General features: G+C 44.7%; 1 protein-coding gene across 1 annotated transcript in view; it reads right to left on the reverse strand.

Moving 5' to 3' along the window:
• The window catches only part of ELP3 (elongator acetyltransferase complex subunit 3), a 206,939-nt gene that overhangs the window by 46,090 nt on the left and 134,916 nt on the right, over positions 1-25,933 (reverse strand). The window contains exons 11-14 of the mRNA XM_089688175.1: positions 19,147-19,237; positions 15,297-15,362; positions 6,861-7,088; positions 2,016-2,097 (exon numbers count right to left, since the gene is read on the reverse strand). Coding sequence (XP_089544301.1) covers positions 2,016-2,097; positions 6,861-7,088; positions 15,297-15,362; positions 19,147-19,237 — 467 coding nt within the window. The remainder of the gene's footprint in view (positions 1-2,015; positions 2,098-6,860; positions 7,089-15,296; positions 15,363-19,146; positions 19,238-25,933) is intronic.

Genomic DNA, 25,933 nt, shown 5'->3' on the forward strand with positions numbered 1-25,933 from the left:
TTTCTGATAACATGCTGCATTCATCTTGTTGTCGGGCATAGTGTAGCCGGGCTTTTTTGTGACACTGGAGCAGTTAAAGCTTCTCTTTCTGGCAACTCAACCATGCAGGTAATTTTTGTTCAAGTATCGTCATATTGTGCCCCTTGAAAGCGGAATAGACTCCCTCAAGAGTTGGTTCTGGCCAGCTCAGTGGATTGCTTCAAAAAAAAGTCCTGGATTCTTTCTTAGATACACAGAATATAACTGGATATAACATTTATAGGTAAAGTTGATCCAGGGAATATCTGATTGCCTCTCGGGGGATCAGGAAGGAATTTTTTCCCCTACAGGAGGAAATTGGATCATGCTTTGCTGGGTTTTTTTTTTTTGCCTTCCTCTGGATCAATTGTGCGTATAGGATTATAACTTTTTTTTTCTATGGTTGAACTGGATGGACTTTTGTCTTTTTCAGCCAGACTAACTATGTAACTATGAAACAACCGCACCATTTTTTTCCAGAGCAATTCTTCCAGTAGTTGTGGCAACAATCTTTTTCGGTCTACCTAACTTGGGCTTGGTGTGAAGTGATCCCCAAATTTTCCACTTCCTAATAAGTGACTGAACAGTACTGACTTGAACAATCAAAGCTTTGGATATCTTTTTATATCTTTTTCCATCTTTATAAAGCTCCATTACCTTGTTACGCAATCTTTTGACAGTTCTTTTCTGCTCCCCAAGGCTCGGTATCTAGGCTGCTCAGTGCGTCCACGTGAGAGCTAACAAACTCATTGATTGTTTATACACAGACACTAATTGCAATTTAAAAAGCCACAGATGTGAAAAATTAACCTTTAACCTCCCTAGCGGTATGATTATGTTAATATTTCTGTGCTCAAAGCGGTACATTTTTTTTGCATGGAAATATGTTGTTTTATATTGTAGGCCTGTAATTCTTAGGAATAATTAACTGAAATCTGTCCGAACAAGAGTCTAGTAAACATCCCGGGTATGATAAAATTTCAAACCCAAAATCATAAATAATAATATAATAATCATAAAAAATCATAATATAATAATAATAAATTTAATTCAATAATGTAATCAAACCAAAGACACTGAAATTTGAAATTTGGCACCTCACTGAACAAAGTCGCAAAATCGTTTTAAGTGTCTGATGATGAATTTCCCCCACGAATAATTATCACTCAATTCTGCAAGTGGTTCTAATTTACTATCGCTGTTCTCTAGCCGGTCTAAAACCGCTTTTGACCTAAAGGGACGCTTTTTGAACGCCATGGACGTTTCTCAGTTTCCAGGCAGAAAGAACAGTAAAAATGCAGGCAGGGCACAGGACAAAGCACTCGGGACAAAATGTATGTGAAATGGTTTGATACAGGAATGTTTTACTATGTGATTTTAGTGAATGTCACTTTTTACATTTTTGAATTTCCCGCCGTTCCGTCCCCCGTACGTCCCGACGTCGCAGGGGACGGAACCCAGAAGACAGATGCCGGCATCGGCCAGAGGAGATGGCCGGGGACACTGCAGGGGGGACATCGCGGGAGCGCTGGACAAGGTAAGTGAAACAGGGATCCCGGAGCAACGCTGCAGGGTAATCCCGAGTGTAGCTCGAGGTTATCACTTTTGGTACTGAAATTTTACCCCGAGCTACACTCGGGAATACCGCCAGGCTGGTTAATGGCCATTTTAACCCGTGTGTGTCACCTTGTGTGTCTGTACCAAGACCAAACATTCCAGGGGATAAAAATTTTTGATTAGGGCCATATGGGTGATTTTGGTTATCATTATGATTTAAAAAGGAGCCTAACAACTATTTGATAATAAACGGCTTCATATGATCATCATCCTTCAATAAAACAGTTTTTGGCATGATCAGTCGTAATTTCAATATCAATACCAAAATTTGACGATTTCTGCCAGGGTATGCAAACTTTTCTGCACAACTGTATATACAAACACACAGCGCATACATATGTATAAATGCTGCCATAGTAGCATGAAGCATGAGGACTCACCGGATATGACTGCAATTTTCCTTGAGCCGTGCTCATCCCGTGCTATCCTCTCTGCTTCCTCCATCAGCAACATCCCAAATCCCTGAGAGCAGAACAGACAGAACATGTTACTGCAGAGATTTACTAAAATCCTTCTTATTTCCCATGGTAAGTTGACTGGCACCAGGCAGGCTGGTGGATCAATCCACTCTGAGAAACCCCTTGGGTGGAGTGATCCTTTCTGAAAACCTCCTCTTTGGTGGACCAATGCACTTTGAGAATCCCTTCCTCTTTCCCTGTGGTGGACCAGTCCACTCTGAGAAACCCCTTGGGTGGAGTGATCCTTTCTGAAAGCCCCCTCTTTGGTGGACCAATCCACTTTGAGAATCCCTATCTCTTTCCCTGTGGTGGACCAGTCCACTCTGAGAAACCCCTTGGGTGGAGTGATCCTTTCTGAAAACCCCCTCTTTGGTGGACCAATCCACTTTGAGAATCCCTTCCTCTTTCCCTGTGGTGGACCAGTCCACTCTGAGAAACCCCTTGGGTGGTGATCTTTTCTGAGAACCCCCTCTTTGGTGGACCAATCCACTTTGAGAATCCCTTCCTCCTTCCCTGTGGTGAACCAGTCCACGCTCAGAACCCCCTTTTCCCCAGACATTCTGTGGTCTGTATGTTCATGTTTTATCACTATTGAAAAAAATGTCTTGTTGACAGACATTACCTTTCTGCTCGAAGACACGTGGACCTTTGCCCCTCTCCCCCCACTTATTGGGTAAACTGGTAAAGCCCCACCCACATACTTGAGCTGAATATGTATCCTTGAAAAAGCACACTTTGTTCCCAGAAACGTGACGGATGAAAATTACCATACACAAAATAATGAAGTCATTTTGTGGTCTGTAAGCTCATGTTATATCACTACTGAAAAACTGCCTTGTTGATGGGCATTGCTTTTCTGCTTAAAGTGTGGAACTCCACCTCACTGACTCACAGGTACACTGGTTAAACCCCACGCACAGTGGGAAAGAGCTCAAGAGTTGAGGCAAGCCTTTATAAAGTATCTGTCTCCTTCCTAGCTGTTGTCGAATCGACTGCAGCAGGAAGGATGGGGGTGCAGTTCGGACCTTATGGCTAGGGTTAGAAAGCACCTCCACAGGGCAGTCAAAAAAAAAAAAAAAAAAGAGTAATGATAGATCTTTGTTAAAGACTTGAGTAGACAGGATTGTTACACTGTTTGGTATCCCAAACTGATGTCAAACTGGTGCCATCAACCCAAGCCCAAATCCCTGTCCACACAAGTCCGTAGTCTTCAGATCCATCCAGCTGGATCTTTGGTAGCCGCACCTATTCTATTCAATTGTTCTGCATTGTTGATGACAAACATCAAGCTGGTTGAAGGGCTTATTCAACACAAAACCTGAGAAAGTGTGGTTATATATCATTAAACGTGTTACTGTGTTTTATTCCAAGAATAAATTATTTCAAAATTATTTCAAAAAGATCAATCCTCACCCTCTTCTTTCATGGCAATTCCCAACCATCAGGCGCTTCTGCTATAAACCAAAAAAAGGGTTTTTCTTCTCTACACTCTGATAGCCTCTTGATGTTGTCTTCTTGTGATAACGCAGACCTGTCCAAGCATGTGGATTATCCCCAAAGGAGACATCATTGCAAGCCACCTCTGGAAATGCAAGTTGCTTGTCTGTCATCCGGACTTTAATGTTGGCTTGTAACCAGTATGCAGATCAGGAGTTTTGACTTCACTCATAGTATATGTGTTTCCTGGATAAGTGATGCAGAACAGTGGTTCTTAACCTTAGTGAGGCCAGGGCCTGGTAAATTCTTCCAAAAACTTCCATGCTAACAGTATACAACCTCTCAATTCTTTGGTGTCAGTGGGATAGTGGCCCCCATAGCCCCTTACGTTATTGGTATCAATGGGACAATGGCTCCCATAGTTCCTCAATTTACTGGTGTCAGGGGAATAGTGGCCCCATGGAAGAATAGCCCCTTAATTTATTGGTGTTAGAGGGATAGTGGCCCCCAAGAAAAAATAGCCCTTCAATTTATTGGCATCAGTGGGACAGTAGCCCCCAAGGAAAACAGCCCCTCAATTCAATGGCGACAATGGTATTGTGGCCACCAGTGAGAGAATAGCCCCTCAAATCATTGCAGTCAATGGGATAGAGGCCCATAGGGGAGAACAGGCATTCAAATTATTGGTGTCAAAGGGGTAGTGGCCCCCAGGGTGGAAAAGCTCCCCAATCATTGGGATAGTGAACCCCCGGAAAAAAATAATCCTTCAAATCATTGATGTCAGTGGGATAGTGGGCATCAGGGTAGAATGCCCCCCACGGCCAAATTATTGGTGTCAGTGGGATGTTAGCCCCCCCCAAGGAAAACAGCTACTTAATTCGATGGCAAAAATAGGATTGTGGCCACCAGTGAGAATAGCCCCTCAAATTATTGGTGTTGAAGGGATAGTGGCCTCCAGGAGAGAAAGGCACCCAAATCACTGGGCTCAATGGGTTATTGAACCCCAGGAGAAAAATATTTTGGAATCATTGGTGTCAGTGGCATAGTGGGCACCAGGGTGGAAAGCCCCCCTAACCCGAAATTACTGGTATCAGTAGGATAGTGGCTATCAGTGTAGAATGCACCCCCACCTCCCAAATGATTGATGTTAGTGGGACAGTAGCCCAATTCATTGGCAACAATGAGATTTTGGCCACCAGTGGTAGAAAAGCCCCTCAAATCATTGGTCAATGGGATAGTGGCCCCCGGGGGACAATAAGCATTCAAATTATTGGTGTTGCAGGGATAGTGGCCCTCAGGAGAGAAAAGCTCCCCAAATCACTGGTGTCAGTGGGTTAATGAACCCCAGAAAAAAAATAATCCTTCAAATCACTGATGTAAGTTTCCTCTTTGCTCTTGATTCTTCTTTCTGTAGGAGTCCCTCAAGGTTCTGTCCTTGGACCCCTTCTCTTCTCCATCTACACCTCCTCCCTTGGTCACTTGATAAACTCCCACGGCTTTAAGTACCATCTCTATGCTGATGACACACGAATCTATCTTTCTACTCCTCACCTCACCCCTTCAGTCTCCTCTCGCATTACTAACCTACTAAGTGACATATCGGCACGGATGTCACTCCACTTCCTCAAACTCAATCTTTCTAAAACTGAGATCATACTATTCCCTCCAGCCCGTGCCCTCTCCCCTGACTTCTCCATCAAGATCAATAATACAACCATCAGTCCCTCCCCTCATGCTAGGGTACTATTTATAATCCTAGACTCCCATCTGTCCTTTCAGCCCCAAATACAATCGCTGTCCAAATCTTGTAGACTTCACCTCCGCAACATCTCCAAGATACGGCCGTTCCTAACCACGGAAACCACTAAGCAACTTATTCAGTCCCTTGTTATCTCTCGCCTTGACTATTGTAGCTCCCTCCTCATTGGCCTACCTAATCGCAGGCTATCTCCTCTTTAGTCTATCATGAATGCTGCTGCCAGACTCATCATTCTTACTAACCATTCCATATCTGCCACCTCTCTCTGCCAACCCCTCCACTGCCTTCCCATTACCCAACAAATAAAATTCAAAACATTAACAATAACATATAAAGCCATTTATATCTCTGCCCCAAATTACATCACCAGTCTTGTCTCCAAATATCACCCAAACCGTCCTCTCCACTCCTCCCATGACCTCCTGCTCTCTAGCTCCCTTGTCCCCTCCTCCCATGCTCATCTCCAGGACTCTCTACTCCAATCTATCCAACTATTGCCTACTCTGCCCACTTTTAGGCGATCTCTGAAAACCTCTCTCTTCAGGGAAGCTTATCCTGCCCTCAGCTAATAATGGAATCTTCTATTCCTCCTACCAATCCATCCCCCAGTTATTACCTTTTGTACCACCAACCCCTCCCTCTTAGATTGTAAGCTCCGAGGATCAGGGCCCTCCCAATCCTCTTGTATTGAACTGTATTGTTGCTGTATTGTCTCCCGTTATATTGTAAAGCGCTGAGCAAACTGTTGGCGCTATAAAATCCTGTATAATAATAATAATGTAAATGGATAGCGGGCACCAGGGTAGAATAACCCTCAACCCCAAATTATTGGTATCAGTGGGATAGTGGGCATCAGTGTCCAATGCGCCCCCCACCTCCCAAATTATTGGTGTCAGTGAGACTGTGGGCTCCCGCAAGGAAAATAGCCCCTCAAATCATTGAATGCCTATTCTCCCCTGGGGGCTTCTATCCTACTGACACCAAATTATTGGTGTCAAAGGGATAGTGGTCCCCAGGAGAGAAAAGCTCCAGAAATCTTTCGGGTCAGTGGGTACCAGGGTAGAATGTACCCACCAATCCCAAATTATTGGTGTCACTGGGAAAGCTGCCACCAAGGGACAATGCTGTTCCCCATCAAAATCATTAGTGTCTGTGGTGGATCTATTTTTGCTCCATCAGGCGCAGATCAATTCACCAACAGAGTAATTTAGGGGTGCTTTCTTTCATAAAAAGTAGTAGCACCCTGGCTTCTTTAGCCACGCAGAGGATGGGGCACCCCGGAGGTTTCTTCAATCATCAGGTGGACCATTCTGAGCCTATTGTGACAGCAGTAGCTATTGGAACAGATAGGAGATGTCGGCCCACTGCCGGTGGTTTGAAAACCACTTAGTTAAAAAGTAAAGAGACAGCTAGCGCTTTCAGAAGCGCATCACAAAAGATCTGCTTCATATTGAACCCTGTAGAGCCTCTTTCATCAGAAAGAACCCCAAAGCCCCCCTGACATTCTCAGACACACACTTCTCCCTAAGGTATAACCTCAATGACATACACAATGACTGTTCTCCACTCACCTGGTGCTGGAACTTGGATGGGTCTCGACTGCTGATGGGCACCACACTGCCGTATACATGAAGCTCTCGCACTATGGACACTCCTCCCTTCAGCTCAGGTCTGAATGACTCTGGCGAGCACTTCCGTAGACGCAGCAGGCCAATCAGAATGTCCTGCTCTGGGTCTTCATAGGACAGGAAGGTCTCCCAGCCACCATTGGCCACGTAATCTCTCCGAATTAATTCCACCTGGGCAAGAGGAGGAACATGGCCTTACCTTCATGCAGAATTTTTACATATGTATGTGAAGCCACACATGTTACTATCTGGCTGTACAATCTCCCTTAAAGTGGTAGTACACCGCAGGAAAGAAAGGAAAAAAAGAAAAAAGTCCCCTGCAAGGTAATGTCATACTGTGCTAGTATGGATCGCATTATGTAAAACTTACCTTAAAACAAAGCCCTCCAGCAGCATGCTGTTACCAGTGCAGGGCATCCATCTTCATCAGGTCTTCCTTCCGTTGTTCGTGCGCTGCAGCTATCTGACAGGCCGGGCTGCGATGACGTTGCTCCTGCACATGCGTGCGGGAGTCCCAGGCCATTACGGCTGCCAGACTCATTCACCTTTCCAACCGCTCCATCTCCGCCACCCCCCTCTGCCAATCCCTCCACTGGCTTCCGATTGCGCAACGGATCAGATTCAAAATCCTAACACTGACGTACAAAGCCGTCCACCACACTGCCCCGAACTACATCACTGACCTAATATCCAAGTACCGCCCAGCACGCACACTCCGCTCCTCACAAGACCTCCTTCTCTCAAGTTCCCTGGTCTCCTCCTCCCATGCCCGCCTCCAGGACTTCTCCAGGGTGTCACCCATCCTCTGGAACTTCCTGCCCCAACCCATCAGATTATCACCTACTCTCCTCTCCTTTAGGCGCACCCTGAAAACCCATCTCTTAAGAGAAGCCTACCCAACCCCCTGCTAACTTACCGACCTCCTCCACTCTTCCTACCACTCCATCCCCCACAGCGATCTCCTCCTGTGCCACCATCCCCTCCCTCCTAGATTGTAAGCTCGAAAGAGCAGGGCCCTCAATCCCCTCGTGTTTTGCATTGTATTGGTATTGTTCTGTCACATCTTCTGTCTCCCATTGTAATGTACAGCGCTGAGCGAACTATCGGCGCTTTATAAATACTGTATAATAATAATAATAATAATAATAATGGCACAGCTCTGAAGGAATGGCATAGATCTTCTGTTCCTTCAGAGCGCATGCGCCGGCTTTAGAAAAGAGAGAATATTTAGGAGATATTAATTTCACCTACAGGTAAGCTTTATTGTAAGCTTACCTGTAGGTAAAAGTAAAAAAAACAAAAAAAAAAAATACGCGTTTACCCCCACTTTAATCCGGCCATAGATGGATCGAAACTTGTCCAGCCCCTGCTGAACCGGCCGGGTTTCAATCCATCTATGTGCAGACTGGCTGTACTAAAGTTGATGCTATAACCGCTAGCAGTGATCATTGTGTAGTGATGCCTGGGAAGGCTTCTCACCGGCAGAACACAATAGCACACAGCAGGAGGAACTGACTGTGTTGATGGAAGAAATTAGCAATTTTTTCCCTGCAACCCGTGGTGGAAGAAAAGAAAATTGTATCATCTATGGCCTGACTCAGATGCACCATACAACTATGTAGCATGAGGGCCTGCTTAAATGGGTACAAATCCAATGCAGTCTATGTAGGTAGCAAGAGATAGCATAGAGATTGTACAGTCAGATTATAACATGTATGGTGAAATTTAAACACATAAATTTTACAAATCTGAAAGCTAAATGAAAGGCAAACTGCTGAATATACAAATGAAATGCATACTGGGGAGCGGTTTCACCCTCCAAAGAATTCATATTTCCATTCATCCATTCCTGAGAATTATAAAGCTCGGCCACACAGAACCGCTGGTGAACCAAAGGGGCAGGCTGGGGGCTGGTCATACTGGGGAGGAAAGGGCCTAGATCAGCCTCTCTCAACCTTTTCAACACAAAGGAACCCTTGCAATATATCTTTTCATTCTCTGGGAACCCCTGCTAAAAATGAATACTAAACCTACAACTCCTGATACATTAGTGTGATGGTCGGTGGGAAGAATGCTCCTCACACTTGAGGTCATTGAGAAGAATTACCCCCTTATAGATAGCTAAAAAGATCAATGGTGTCAGTGGGAAATTATCTGGGAGGCAGAAATTGCTCATTGCTCAAGTAACCCCTGGCAAACCTTTGGAGGAACCCTAGTTGAGAAACCCTGGGCTAGATGATGCTGAACGTTCTCCAGCCACGACATGAGCTGGGCTCTATCTGACTCAAATGCACATTGTGAGAAGCTCACAGTGTGCAGTGAAATCAGAGTAAGCCATTTCATAAAGGAGAGGATCCAGTATTATTATTATTATTATACAGTATTTATAGAGCACCAACAGTTTGCTCAGTGCTGTACATTACAAAGGGGGACAGAACATGCGACAGTACGAGAACAATACAATGTGATACACGAGGGGTTCGAGGGCCCTGCTCTTTCGAGCTTACAATCTAGGAGACAGTACAGATTTAGTGAGATCCCTCACTCGCCCTCCTATCCCTCTTGTATTGAACTGTATTGTTGCTGTATTGTCTCCCGTTATATTGTAAAGCGCTGAGCAAACTGTTGGCGCTATATAAATCCTGTATAATAATCTCTTAGATTGTAAGCTCCCAGGATCAGGCCCTAGTATACCTCTTGTATTGAACTGTATTGTCTCCCTTTATATTGTAAAGCGCTGAGCAAACTGTTGGCGCTATATAAATCCTGTATAATAATCTCTTAGATTGTAAGCTCCCAGGATCAGGGCCCTCCTATCCCTCTTGTATTGAACTGTATTGTCTCCCGTTACATTGTAAAGCGCTGAGCAAACTGTTGGCGCTATATAAATCCTATATAATAATCTCTAAGATTGTAAGCTCCAAGGATCAGGCCCTCCTATCCCTCTTGTATTGAACTGTATTGTCTCCCTTTATATTGTAAAGCGCTGAGCAAACTGTTGGCGCCATATAAATCGTGTATAATAATACACAGCAAGGCAAATGACAACAACACTTCTGCACTTGTTACATGATGACAAAGTCAGCCGTCAGCAGGAAGTTCCCTCTCCCTCTCTTGCATGCTTATTCAGCTTATGACAGCCGATTTTCTCCGGCTGGCACCCTCCTGGGTGACCGGTCTGATTAGCTGCCTCCGCTCAGGTCCGCCGCCTCCTAACTATGTATTACAAATGAGATTTAAGAAAGAGGAAAAAAAAAAGTACTCTGATTGCTTTCTCCCCTCACTTGGGTCGACGACTTTCAATTCCTTTGGGATGAGTGCTCTACCTTGGCAGAGAGGGCTGCGCGGGTGTAGTCACTAATGATATTTATTTATGAGACGACAACGCCGCTCACTTCTGCTGGGTTTTATATGTGCTGAATGGTACGGAAATTCATTCAGAGGTGACTGCGGAAATGTGTCGGGGAATACTTAGCGGTGGCCAGGGACACAGAGGTCAGGTGTTGGGATGCTCCTCTAGGTAACAGTACCCATGCACCCTTTGATAAATGATTGATTTATTTTTGTATATCTTCCGATAGGAATCATGCTATAGTTGACAACCGAACCGATCCGATCGATATGCCATATACAGCGGGAAGTGGATTTCGATCAATAGTTAACATGTGAATGTGATTGAACATGGGGGGGAGGGGATTTCGAACAATAGTTAACATGTGACTGTTATTGAACATGGAGGGGGGGAGGGGGGAAGTGGATTTCGATCAATAGTTAACATGTGAATGTTATTGAACATGGGGGAGAGGGGGGGAGGGGATTTTGATCAATAGTTAACATGTGAATGTTATTGAACATGGGGGGGAGGGGGGAAGTGGATTTCGATCAATAGTTAACATGTGAATGTTATTGAACATGGGGGAGAGGGGGGGAGGGGATTTCGATCAATAGGTAACATGTGAATGTTATTGAACATGGGGGGGGAGGGGGGAAGTGGATTTCGATCAATAGCTAACATGTGAATGTTATTGAACATGGGGGGAGGGGGGAAGTGGATTTCGATCAATAGCTAACATGTGAATGTTATTGAACATGGGGGGAGGGGGGAAGTGGATTTCGATCAATAGTTAACATGTGAATGTTATTGAACATGGGGGGGGAGGGGGGAAGTGAATTTCGATCAATAGCTAACATGTGAATGTTATTGAACATGGGGGGGAGGGGATTTCGAACAATAGTTAACATGTGACTGTTATTGAACATGGGGGGGAGGGGATTTCGATCAATAGCTAACATGTGAATGTTATTGAACATGGGGGGAGGGGGGAAGTGGATTTCAATCAATAGTTAACATGTGAATGTTATTGAACATGGGGGGGAGGGGATTTCGATCAATAGCTAACATGTGAATGTTATTGAACATGGGGGGAGGGGGGAAGTGGATTTCGATCAATAGTTAACATGTGACTGTTATTGAACATGGGGGGGAGGGGATTTCGATCAATAGCTAACATGTGAATGTTATTGAACATGGGGGGAGGGGGGAAGTGGATTTCAATCAATAGTTAACATGTGAATGTTATTGAACATGGGGGGGAGGGGATTTCGATCAATAGCTAACATGTGAATGTTATTGAACATGGGGGGAGGGGGGAAGTGGATTTCAATCAATAGTTAACATGTGAATGTTATTGAACATGGGGGGGGAGGGGGGAAGTGGATTTCGATCAATAGTTAACATGTGAATGTTATTGAACATGGGGGAGAGGGGATTTCGAATAGTTAACATGTGACTGTTATTGAACATGGAGGGGGGGAGGGGGGAAGTGGATTTCGATCAATAGTTAACATGTGAATGTTATTGAACATGGGGGGGGGAGGGGGGAAGTGGATTTCGATCAATAGTTAACATGTGAATGTTATTGAACATGGGGGAGAGGGGGGGAGGGGATTTCGATCAATAGTTAACATGTGAATGTTATTGATCATGGGGGGAGGGGATTTCGATCAATAGTTAACATGTGAATGTTATTGAACATGGGGGAGAGGGGGGGAGGGGATTTCGATCAATAGTTAACATGTGAATGTTATTGATCATGGGGGGAGGGGATTTCGATCAATAGTTAACATGTGAATGTTATTGAACATGGGGGGGAGGGGGGAAGTGGATTTCGATCAATAGTTAGTTAACGTGAATGTTATTGAACATGGGGGGGAGGGGATTTCGATCAATAGTTAACATGTGAATGTTATTGAACATATGGGGGGGGGGATGGGTGGAGTGGATTTCGATCAATAGCTAAGACATGATTGTTATAGATCACATTTTAATCAAAATACGATTGGAACAAAGTATCTCCATGCTGACCACGAATGCAAAACAATAAATAATTATGCGTGTGGCTGATCGACTATGTTTGATCAGAACGCAGTTTAAATCGATTGTAAGGGAAGCCACGGCTATTTGATTGATTTATGATTCAATCTTTTTGATCAACTGGATAACAAAAAAAAAAAATGTGCGTATGGAGACCATAAGGCTGGACAGGTTTGGGTGCCGCACTATAAGAACGTTAAAATACTGGAGAGACCAGTGCTGGCCAATTGTCAGGTCGTCAGACTAAAACGCGTGCGCACAGAAGTCAACCTGCATGTGCACCATTGCACGCACGTATGCGCATTCGTGGACGTGTACATGCATCCACTGCAGCCAAGTGGACTATTTAGACCTGAACTTTGCACAAGCTCCTTGCTGAATGGTCTTCAGCCTTGCTCCTGTGGTCCTGATCCTGTTATGGACCCAGCCTCTACCTGACTTGCTTTTAGATTACTTTGGTCTACTTACGTTAGCTATCTTTGCTATCAACCTTGGCCTGGACTACTGATCACACTTCCGCCCAGCGAGCTCGTACTGCCCACTCGTTGATGACCTTTGCCTGTCTCTGATCCTGCCTAAAACTGGGTGCCTTCCCGGTTAAAGGCTTGGGTCCCGACTCCCCCTTTAACTGAACCTGGCACATCCACGGTGCGCTACCAGCTGAACTCCTGCTTATCGGATACTGGTGCTTCCATGTTCCAGCACACAGTGTTGGTACCCGGAGAACTGTATCTTTCATTTACCATAGCAGACCTTGTCTACACTTCTAGGGGTGCTTGGATAGAAACTGTGCAAGAGGCCACTCACGTCATCTCAGGCTTTGCATACAGGTACATGACAACAACTACATATATACTTAACTGTGAGCAACCAGAGAACGCATTCACTGTAAGGCCTTGTTTACACGGGCAAAAAGGGGGCGATAAAACAAAATGGTTGAGCCGCTGTTTTTATCGCCCCCATCCCTGACTGCCCAGTCACAGTTAAACTCTAAACCACAGTTCGCTTCTGGCAGGCGGCAACAACACCATTAAAGTAAATACGACCATGTACAACCATGTACAGTATCTCACAGAAGTGAGTCTACCCCTCATATTTTTGTAAATATTTTATTCTATCTTTCCATGTGACAACACTGAAGAAATGACACTTTGCTACAATGTAACGTAGTCAGTGTACAGCTTGTATAATAGTGTAAATGTGCTGTACCCTCAAAATAACTCAACACACCGCCATTAATGTCTAAACCGCTGGCAACAAAAGTGAGTACACCCCTAAGTGACAAGGTCCAAATTGGGCCAAAGTGTCAATATTTTGTGTGGCCACCATTATTTTCCAGCACTACCTTAACCCTCTTGGGCATGGAGTTCACCAGAGCTTCACAGGTTGCCACTGGAGTCCTCTTCCACTCCTCCATGAGGACATCATGTAGCTGGTGGATGTTAGAGACCTTGCGCTCCTCCACCTTCCATTTGAGGATGCCCCACAGATGCTCAATAGGGTTTAGGTCTGGAGACATGCTTGACCAGTCCATCACCTTTACCCTCAGCTTCTTTAGCAAGGCAGTGGTCATCTTGGAGCTGTGTTTGGGGTCGTTATGTTGGAATACTGCCCTGTGGCCCAGTCTCTGAAGGGAGGGGATCATGCTCTGCTTCAGTATGTCACAGTACATGTTGGCATTCATGGTTCCCTCAATGAACTGTAGCTCCCCAGTGCCGGCACCACTCATGCAGCCCCAGACCATGACACTCCCACCACCATGCTTGACTGTAGGCAAGACACACTTGTCTTTGTATTCCTCACCTGGTTGCCGCCACACACACTTGACACCATCTAAACCATATAAGTTGATCGTGGTCTCATCAGACCACAGGACATGGTTCCAGTAATCCATGTCCTTAGTCTGCTTGTCTTCAGCAAACTGTTTGCAGGCTTTCTAGTGCATCTTCTTTAGAAGAGGCTTCCTTCTGGGACGACAGCCATGCAGACCAAATTGATGCAGTGTGCGGCGTATGGTCTGAGCACTGACAGGCTGACCCCCCACCCCTTCAACCTCTACAGCAATGCTGGCAGCACTCATATGTCTATTTCCCAAAGACAACCTCTGGATATGACGCTGAGCATGTGCACCCAACTTCTTTGGTCGACCATGGTGAGGCCTGTTCTGAGAGGAACCTGTCCTGTTAAACTACTTTGTCTTGGCCACCATGCTGCAGCTCAGTTTCCGGGTCTTGCCAATTTTATAGCCTAGGCCATCTTTATGTAGAGCAACAATTCTTTTTTTCAGATCCTCAGAGAGTTCTTTGCCATGAGGTGCCATGTTGAACTTCCAGTGACCAGTGTGAGAGAGCGAGAGTGATAACACCAAATTGAACACACCTGCTCCCTATTTACACCTGAGACCTTGTAACACTAACAAGTCACATGACACCAGGGAGGGAAAATGGCTAATTGGGCCCAATTTGGACATTATCACTTAGGGGTGTGCTCACTTTTGTTGCCAGCGGTTTAGACATTAATGGCGGTGTGTTGAGTTATTTTGAGGGGACAGCAAATTTACATGTTATACAAGCTGTACACTGACTACGTCACATTGTAGCAAAGTGTCATTTCTTCAGTGTTGTCACATGAAAAGATAGAAAAAAATATTTACAAAAATGTGAGGTGTGGACTCACTTCTGTGAGATACTGTATAATGCACTTGCTTGCAGCATGGTGCTGCAGTATTTCAATGGTCATCGCAGACGGTGAGGAGGCAACATATCAACTCTGAGCCAACTGTCAAATGCCTCTGAAAAGTGCTCAACTGGGGATCACATTTCAGAGTTATGGCAAGGATAACCATCCACATAAATGACCCCAAGTGTAAAGCTGAACTGCTAAGAGACAGACAGGAAGTGAAAAAAAAAGGCAAAAAAAAATATTTGACAGTTTACCCTCCCCTAATCTATCCAAAATGAGCTGTCTTTTTAAGAATTATCAGATGAGATGTGGCAGATAATCACCTGATATGGTCGGACTTTGTGGTGAATTTCCTGGATCCCCACCTCTCTGGTTCTTACGTCACGGCACTGTACAAAAAAAAAAAAAAAAAAAAAAGGAGTACATGAATGAATACAAGAATTATTTTATAAATATACACACACATACATACACACAGACATATATACACACACAAAATATGTTTTATTATATACATATATATTATCATATCATATATTTTGCAATTTTTTTAATCACAAATTTGCAATCTTTACTAGAAAATTACTTCAGACTACTAGACAATGATATATTTTCTAATGTCAGTGGCCCTGTGGAATAAAATGGCAGTTGCATTTCATTTGGACACGTGATGTTTGCACAACTGTTTATCAAATACATATCTTTAGGAAAAATGCCACTAAAATAACATTTAGTGCATGCAGACAGTATAAAACCCAAATGTATTGGTAATATATAAAAGATGAGTTTGCAGGGAATAAATAGAGACTATGTTTAGGCATGTTTGTCTAACCTTAATTTTGCACAAGTCTGTAAAATGGCAAAAAAAAAAAAAAAAAAAAAAAAAAAAAAAAAGAACCCCTAAATATTCTCCATAGGTGACGCTTTAAAAACCTCTACTGGTCATCAATTTAGAGATAACTGTGAAAGATGGCCATAGAATTTACTGTCTACATACATGTGTGCCTTACAAGTGTTTTTCCATTTGTGCACAGAGTGACAGGGTTGCTCTTAATTTTTCAATTTTACTTTAATAATTTTTAACATATTTATTTTTATTTAACTTTATTGCTATCACAAGAGGCCCTACGTGATGTCAATTGGCAGGTCCTCTTTATGGAGACATCAGGGCTCTATTAGAATCTATTAGAATCCCCCCACCTCCAATGTCTCCCCTGCCCTTCACTACAGCTTACAGCTAATCAAGCACATGTTGTGCTTGATTAGTTGCTTCTCTCATCACGGCAGCCTTTAAATGACAGCTCTGAAACTGGCAGTGAATAAATGCTTCCAGGTTCAATAATCACGGAACAGATCGAGGAGCACACATTCCCTGAGCTCCTCCATTTAGCATCCTGAACACATTTTTCGCAGTCCGGGGCTACCTGGAGGAATGGGAAAGCCTGGGAACCACTGCACGTGGCAGTGGAGAGGGCAGCCCATGCCAGTGAAATAACCGCTTCCCGACCGCCTTATAGCAGAACTACTGCTACAGGGCTGCGCAAAATCATGTATATATACGTGATTTTGTATTTCCGGTTAGGGGGCGCATGCGCACCCTACCCACGCCACCATTGGCGGCTTCAGCTGTCGATCACCGGAACCTGGCCGGCGATTCCCCGCTGACACCTGGCAATCTCAGAGTATCACTGACAGGGGAGAGGTCTGTATATAAACAATACAGATTTCTCCCATCAGCTCCAGCACGCTGCTTTGCATTGCTCTGGATAGTAGAGCAATACAAAGCAATGTGCTTACACAGTAAAGCACAGCACACAGTTAACCCTTTGATCGCCCCAGATGTTAACCCCTTCCTGCCCAGTGTCATTAGTACAGTGTCAGTGCTTCTTATTAGCATTGATAACGGTAATAGTGTCACTGGGGATGTCAGTGACAGTTAGTCAGTTCCCCCCCAGTGTCAGAATGCCCGCTGCAGTCCCGCTATAAGTCACTGATCACAGCCATTACAAGTATGAAAAAGAAAAATAATAATTCCAGTATATATACCGCCATTTGTAGACGATATAACTTTCACCAAATTAATTTATACATATTGGTTTTAGCAAAGACATATAGCAGAATAGATTTTGGCCTAAATTTATGACAAAAGTTTAATTTTTAAAAAAAATTTACTGGATATGTTTTATAGCAAAAAGTGAAAAAAAAAAAATCTGGGTTTTTTTTTTTTAATTTTTGTTTTTTTGTTTTTGTTTATAGCGCAAAAAATACCACCAAAAGAAAGCTCCATTTGTGGGGGGTAAAAAAAAAGGACAGAAATTTAATTTGGGTGCAGCGTTGCATGACCACACAATTGTCCATTAATGTAATGCATCTGTGTAACTCAAAAAATAGCCTGGTCAGGAAGGGGGGTAAATCCTCTGGAGGGCAAGTGGTTAAAAGCAATCAGACAGGTCTACAGCAGCCCAGGTCACTTTTACTGAAAAGCCAACTACCACCTGACATTACTGACTTGCCATGTCTTGTGCAAGGGTTAAGTGCTTGTGTTGTCCAGGGAGATCAAAAAGCCTTATACTCACCTGACCCTCCACTCCACCGGCAAACAGCACTTCCCCACGATCTAGCAGACTGTTCCTGGTGTCCTCATGTCCAGAGTAGGTCTATGGGCTTGATGATGTCAGAAACAGTCACTGCTCAAGACCGCTACACAATGGGGGAACACAAGTTATAGTTATACCCTTGCAGTGCAGGTGTAGCCCCACTGCAAGGGAAGACTATTTTTTGCTTGGAGTTCAGCTAAAAAACTAGCAAACAAATGTAGTAGTGCCTTAGACCTTACACTACAGTACAAGAGTATCTAGGCCAGTGGTTCTCAACCTTCCTAATGCCGTGACCCTTTAATACAGTTCCTCGTGTTGTGGTGACCCCCAACCATAAAATTATTTACCCAGTAATTATAATTCATGAGTGTCGTTTTACCTCCAATACTGCTGCTTTCAACACAGTAGCTGCTTTTAACAGAGTAGCTGCTTTCAACACAGCAGCTGCTTTCTACACAGTAGCTGCTCTTTACACATCGGAAATATGTGTTTTCTGATAGTCTTAGGGGACACCTGTGAAAGGGTCGTTCGACCCCCAAAGGGATCGCGACCCACAGGTTGAAAACCACTGATCTAGGCACACTCACATACCATGAAGTACTTGGCTATTTTTCAGGAGAACCTTTATGGGGGTACAGCTTAGTTACTGCTTGTGTCCCATTTTGGAGATTTCCCTTCAGTTCCTGTCCTGGAAATGCAAGAAGTTAGGGGAAATCCCCTTTTAGATAGTTGTCACTGGAAGAGGTGTCCCCATTGCAAGACTTCCCCCTGAACTCCTGTTCTAGGGACAATATTTCCCATCATTTTTTCTCTGGGTACAAAGGTCACCAGGACAAATAAAGAAGAAGAATATCCCCAGTGGGGTCACAGACAGCAATAAAACCTTCTGAAGATTGTGAAGGTAGACTAACCCTAAAACTAATCCTTTAAACCCAATCTGTGCAAAAATAAATAATCTTGGATACTCTTATCGGTTTGGAGCACAATGATCTCTACTATTATCCCTGAAAGTATGCAGGCACCATCAAATTGGAGATCAATCAGCCACAGCTCAAGGAACCCCTAGCAACCTCTGGAGGAACCCTAGGGTACCATGAAACCCTGATTGAGAAAGGCTGGTATATCACACAGAACATGAAGCTCACCTTCTTCAGAGCTTTGGTAGGGCTAGACCTGTTGGTCAGAGCTTTGGTAGGGCTAGACCTGTTGGTCATGAGAACTGCAGTCTATGTCTTCACGCAGTGTTCTGGAGCGTCCATTGTGCCTGAAATGTCAAGCCTTCATACACAGTGCCTGCCACCTACCTCCAAAATCTTCACATGCTTGAAAAGTCTCACTCTGAGAACCCTTAAGAAGTCAAGCCACCACAGATCGACCCACCACTGACAAGTTCTAGTGATACCTTACACATACAGTACACTCATACAAAGCAATAAAGACCTAACAGGGATTCGAATCCGTCTAGATTCCATTCAAAAATTTCTGTCCGAAAATTTGGCTATAGATTTACTTTATTGGTGACATTCTCCCATATACTGTAAGTCCCCGAAGATAACTACGTGAATGTTGTACGTACCTCTGTACCAAGATCTTTCATCCGTGCTAAGGCCAGCTCTCGAAGATTTCCATGCTCTACCCCAGAGCTGACCAGTGGCATGGGAATATCTCTAAGAACAGGAAAATGAAATGGCTGTTAACTTAAAACCTGGTAAACAGACTGGCCAAACACATCACAAACTGATATGCATTATTTAACTAGATATGAGTTATCCAAAGGATAACTTAGGAGGCCAGACTGTGGCCAGAGGAGTAGAAAATGCCCTAGTGCAGTGGGAGTAAAGAGCTCCCCAGACGTCATTGTAAGTGTACGTTTAAATAATTAAATAAATAACACAACACCTGTGGTCATTAAGAGTAGAAATAGAGCCCCATCATTGGTATCAGTGGGAGGAATAGTGCCCCGTCATTGGTATCAGTGGGAGGAATAGTGCCCCGTCATTGGTATCAGTGGGAGGAATAGTGCCCCTTCATTGGTATCAGTGGGAGGAATAGTGCCCCATCATTGGTATCAGTGGGAGGAATAGTGCCCCATCATTGGTATCAGTGGGAGGAATAGTGCCCCATCATTGGTATCAGTGGGAGGAATAGTGCCCCGTCATTGGTATCAGTGGGAGGAATAGTGCCCCGTCATTGGTGTCAGTGGGAGGAATAGTGCCCCATCATTGGTGTCAGTGGGAGGAATAGTGCCCCATCATTGGTGTCAGTGGGAGGAATAGTGCCCCATCATTGGTGTCAGTGGGAGGAATAGTGCCACGTCATTGGTATCAGTGGGAGGAATAGTGCCCCGTCATTGGTGTCAGTGGGAGGAATAGTGCCCCGTCATTGGTGTCAGTGGGAGGAATAGTGCCCCGTCATTGGTATCAGTGGGAGGAATAGTGCCCCGTCATTGGTATCAGTGGGAGGAATAGTGCCCCGTCATTGGTATCAGTGGGAGGAATAGTGCCCCGTCACTGGTATCAGTGGGAGGAATAGTGCCCCGTCACTGGTATCAGTGGGAGGAATAGTGCCCCGTCATTGGTATCAGTGGGAGGAATAGTGCCCCGTCATTGGTATCAGTGGGAGGAATAGTGCCCCGTCATTGGTATCAGTGGGAGGAATAGTGCCCCTTCATTGATATCAGTGGGAGGAATAGTGCCCCGTCATTGGTATCAGTGGGAGGAATAGTGCCCCGTCATTGGTATCAGTGGGAGGAATAGTGCCCCGTCATTGGTATCAGTGGGAGGAATAGTGCCCCTTCATTGATATCAGTGGGAGGAATAGTGCCCCATCATTGGTATCAGTGGGAGGAATAGTGCCCTGTCATTGGTATCAGTGGGAGGAATAGTGCCCTATCATTGGTATCAGTGGGAGGAATAGTGCCCCGTCATTGGTGTCAGTGGGAGGAATAGTGCCCCGTCACTGGTGTCAGTGGGAGGAATAGTGCCCCATCATTGGTGTCAGTGGGAGGAATAGTGCCCCATCATTGGTGTCAGTGGGAGGAATAGTGCCCCATCATTGGTGTCAGTGGGAGGAATAGTGCCCCATCATTGGTGTCAGTGGGAGGAATAGTGCCCCATCATTGGTGTCAGTGGGAGGAATAGTGCCCCATCATTGGTGTCAGTGGGAGGAATAGTGCCCCATCGTTGGTGTCAGTGGGGAGGAGGAATAGTGCCCCATCATTGGTATCAGTGGGAGGAATAGTGCCCCATCATTGGTATCAGTGGGGGGAATAGTGCCCCATCACTGGTATCAGTGGGAGGAATAGTGCCTCATCATTGGTATCAGTGGGAGGAATAGTGCCCCATCATTGGTATCAGTGGGAGGAATAGTGCCCCATCATTTGTATCAGTGGGAGGAATAGTGCCCCATCATTGGTATCAGTGGGGGCACAATAAGTGGAGTGGGATCCAAAGTCACCTGTATGATCCAACCATCTGTGACAGGGACACATATACAGTACAAGGAACATGTAAATGTGTAGCTGTGGAGTGGGGAATGCCCCAGACGCATATGATTGGCCCATATAGGTGACAGCTTCCTGGTGGGGGTCACACATAGTTACATAGTAGATAAAGTTGAATAAAGACACCAGTTGTGTGTGTGTGTGTGTGTGTGCGCGCGTGTGTTGTATATCCCTGTATATTGTGTTTGTCAAGATGTCCATCCAATGTTTTTTGGAAAATGTAAAAAATTCCTGCTAACACCACCAGCTGCTGAATGGAGTTCCACATGCTTACTGCTCTAACAGTACAGAACCTCCTCTGCTGTTTATGTTTTTATTTATTTCAGGTACTTGTATAGCGCTGTCAATTTATGCAGAGCTTTACATATAAATTGTACAATCACATCAGTCATTTTAAGGTTAAACTACTTCTTGTCCAACTTGACTGAGTGGCCACTGAATAATTTTCTACCTATGCTAGAATCAACCATTGAGAGATTTGTGTATTGCGATCACACATTATATTGCCAAAAGTATTGGGCCGCCGGCTTTTATACGCACATGAACTTTAATGGCATGACAGTCTTAGTCCGTAGGGTTCAATATTGAGCTGGCCCGCCCTTTGCAGCTATAACAGTTTCATCTCTTCTCAGAAGGCTGTCCACAAGGTTTAGAAGTGTGTCTATGGGAAGATTTCAGCATTCCTGCAGAAGCACATTTGTGAGGTCAGGCACTGACGTCGGATGAGAAGGCCTGGCTCACAGTCTCCACTCTAATTCATCACAAAGGTGTTCTATCAGGTTGAGGTCAGGACTCTGTGCAGGTCAGTTAAGTTCCTCCACCCCAAACTCGCTCATCCATGTCTTTATGGACCTTGCTTTGTGCACTGGTGCGCAGTCTTGTTGGAACAGGAAGGTGCCATTCGCAAACTGTTCCCACAAAGTTGGGAGAATGAAATTGTCCAAAATGTCTTGGTATGCCGACGCCTTAAGAGTTCCCTTCACTGGAACTAAGGGGCCAAGCCCAACCCCTGAAAAACAACCCCACACCATAATCCCCCCTCCATCAAACTTTACGCTTGGCACAATACAGTCAGGCAAGTACCGTTCTCCTAGCAAACACCAAACCCATACACATCCATCGGATTGCTAGACAGAGAAGTGTGATTAGCCACTCCAGAGAACACGTCTCCACTGTTCTAGAGTCCAGTGGCGGTGTGCGTTACACCACTGAATCTCACGCTTCGCATTGTACTTGATGTAAGGCTTGGATGTAGCTGCTCGGCCATGGAAACCCATTCCATGAAACTCTCTACGCACCGTTGCTGTGCTAATCTGAAGGCCACACGAAGTTTGGAGGTCCTTAGCTATTGACTCTGCAGAAAGGTGGCAATTTCTGCGCACTTCAGCATGCGCTGATCCCACTCTGTCATTTTACCATTTTGCGGCTGAGTTGCTGTTGTTCCCAGTTGCTTCCACTTTGTTATAATACCACTAACAGTTGACTGTGGAATATTTAGTAGCCAGGAAATGTCACGGATGGACTTATTCCACAGGTGGCAACCTATCACGGTACCACACTTGATTTCACTAAGCTCCTGAGAGGGACCCATTCTTTCACAAAATGTTTGCAGAAGCAGTCTGCATGCCTAGGTGCTTGATTTCATACACCTGTGGCCATGGATGTGATTGGAACACTGGAATCCAATGATTTGGAGGGCTGGCCCAATACTTTTGGCAACATAGTGCATATCCTCCTAAGCGTTCCTTTTCCAGGGAGAATAAATTTAATGTTTGCAGTCATTCCTCGTAATTAAGGTCCTCAAGCCCCTTTATCAGATTTGTTATCCTTCTCTGGACTCTCTCTATTTCAAACACATCCTTCCTGAGGACTGGTGACCGGAACTGGACAGCATACTCATGATGTGTGCCGAACCAGAGTTGGTGGTGGAATTACTGTAGTTTTATCTCTTGAGAAAATACCCTTTTTAATGCAAGCTAGTAGTCTGCTGGCCCTGCTCGCTGCAGCTTGGCATTGCATGCTATTGCTGAATCTGATCTACTAGTACCCCCAGGTCTTGTTCAATCCTGGATTCCCCAGAGGTTCTCTCCCTAGCAAGCAACTTGCATTCATATTTTAAGCCCCCAAATGAGTCACTTTACATTTTTTTAACAATGAACCTCATCTGCCATATAGCTGCACACCCTTAATTGTATCATAGTTCTCTATTAAAGTTTCTATGTCTTGTTGTGAAGTTGCCCTATTTAACTTTGTAACACTAGCAAAACACTGAAATTGAACTATTTAATGCAACCTCTATATTGTTTATGAACAAATTAAACAGACCCACATGTGGGTTTGGATCCTACTCTCAACAAGGCCAAGCTTATCAGAATCAATTTAACCTCTTGCCGCCCTGCCACTGTGTATATACGTGTGCAGGGCGGCAGTGGAGCGCAAAAGCACATTTTAAAACGTGCTCCACGCTCCCGACACATTCGCGGGTAGGGGGCGCGTGGTCCAGGAGGGATCAATCATTAGATTTCAGCCAGTGATTTCTGGCTGAAATCACATGTTTGGTCCCTGTCCTATCCTGTCCTGTGTTGACATTTACACAGGGCAGGATATGATGTCATTCTTCTCTGCCTGGACACATTCCGTTCCAGACAGAGAAGAAGACATCCAAACAGTGAGTAAAACACTACACACTGACAGTTAGAACACTCTAGGTCACATTTAACCCCCTGATCGCCCCCCCCCCCCCAGTTAACCCCATTACTGCCCTGTCACCAGTGTCACTGATCAGTGAAGCGATTTTTACTGATCACTGTATCAGTGTCGCTGGCGACTTCTGATAGTGTTAGCGCCCCTCCCAGATAGCGCCAGTTTGCCCGCTAATACACCAGTAGTCCCGTCTAACCCCTTGATCGCCCCCCCCCCAGTTAACCCCTTCACTGCCCTGTCACCAGTGTCATTGATTACAGTAAACAGATTTTTACTGATCACTGTATTAGTGTCACTGGTGACTTCCGATAGTGTTAGCGCCCCTCCTAGATAGCGCCAGTTTGCCCGCTAATGCACGGGATTTTTTTTACCAAAAACATGTAGCAGAATTCATTTTGGCTTAAATTTATGACTAACTTTGAGTTTACGATATATTTTTTATAGCTGAAAGTAGAAAATATTGTTTTTTTTCAACATTTTCGTGGTTTTTTTGTTTATAGCGCAAAAAATAAAAAGCGCACAGGTGATCAAATACCACCAAAAGAAAGCTCTATTTGTGTGAAAAAAAGGACGTCATTTTCGTTTGGGTACAGCATTGCATGACCGCGCAATTATCATTTGAATTAGTGCAGCGCTGTATAGCAAAAAAAGGCATAAATTGCAGTATCTATACCATAGTTTGTAGGCGCTATAACTTTCACACAAAGCAATCAATATACACTTATTGGGATTTTTTTTACCAAAAACATGGAGCAGAATACATTTTGGCTTAAATTTATGACTAACTTTGAGTTTATGATATATTTTTTATAGCTGAAAGTAGAAAATATTGGGTTTTTTTCAGAATTTTCGTGGTTTTTTTGTTTATAGCGCAAAAAATAAAAAGCGCACAGGTGATCAAATACCAACAAAAGAAAGCTCTATTTGTGTGAAAAAAAGGCATAAATTTTGTTTGGGTACAGCATTGCATGACCGCGCAATTATCATTTGAATTAGTGCAGCGCCAAACAGCAAAAAAAGGCCTGGTCATTAAGGAGGGTAAATCCTCTGGAGCTCAAGTGGTTAAAAACCCCACCCTTTTTCATCAGCACTTTAAATCCCCCTAACGCAATCCACAACATTGGTAGTCAGTGGCAATTTAACTCCCTCCACCACCACCTCAAATTGCAGCCCTCCTCTGCAGCAGGTTGGGCGAGTACATGAATAGATTCAATCACCTCTTCCTCCAGTCTCCTATTTCTCCATGATGAGAGGAAAGCACAGCTGGCCAGAGGGGGTGTCACTTTGACACAGCTGGCCAGAGGGGGGTCACTTTGACACAGCTGGCCAGAGGGGGGTCACTTTGACACAGCTGGCCAGAGGGGGGTCACTTTGACACAGCTGGCCAGAGGGGGGTCACCTTGACACAGCTGGCCAGAGGGGGGTCACCTTGACACAGCTGGCCAGAGGGGGGTCACCTTGACACAGCTGGCCAGAGGGGGTCACTTTGACACAGCTGGCCAGAGGGGGGTCACCTTGACACAGCTGGCCAGAGGGGGGTCACTTTGACACAGCTGGCCAGAGGGGGGTCACCTTGACACAGCTGGCCAGAGGGGGTCACTTTGACACAGCTGGCCAGAGGGGGGTCACCTTGACACAGCTGGCCAGAGGGGGTCACTGACACAGTAAATCTGATAAGGATTACTTTAACATAGTTGGCCACAGAAGGATCACTATGTCCCAGCTGGCCAGAGGGATCACTTTGACAGCTGACCAGAAACGGATCACTCACTTTGACACAATTGGCCAGAGGGGCTGCTTTGACACAGCTGGCCAGAGAGAGATGACTTTGATACAGCTGACCATAGTTGACCAGAGAAGGATGATTTTGATACAGCTGACCATAGTTGACCAGAGAAGGACCATTTTGACATAGATGGCCAGAGAAGGTTCAGTTTGACACAGGTGGCCAGAGAAGGATCAGTTTGACACAACTGGCAAGAGGGGGAGCACTTTGACACAGTTGGCCTATAAGGATCCCTTTGATGCAGTTGGCTACTTTGAATGTGTATTGAAACATACGTGAACCAGGAACCCTTTATATGCAAAAGTTTCATAGAAATGTTTAAGGTGGTATAGCAGAGGGTTAATTCAGATTTTTTTTGGAATTGTTTGAAGA

Source organism: Staurois parvus, unplaced genomic scaffold, assembly GCF_062004578.1.
Source record: "Staurois parvus isolate SC_StPar_1 unplaced genomic scaffold, SC_StPar_1.0 ptg000448l, whole genome shotgun sequence".
Lineage (NCBI taxonomy): Eukaryota > Metazoa > Chordata > Amphibia > Anura > Ranidae > Staurois > Staurois parvus.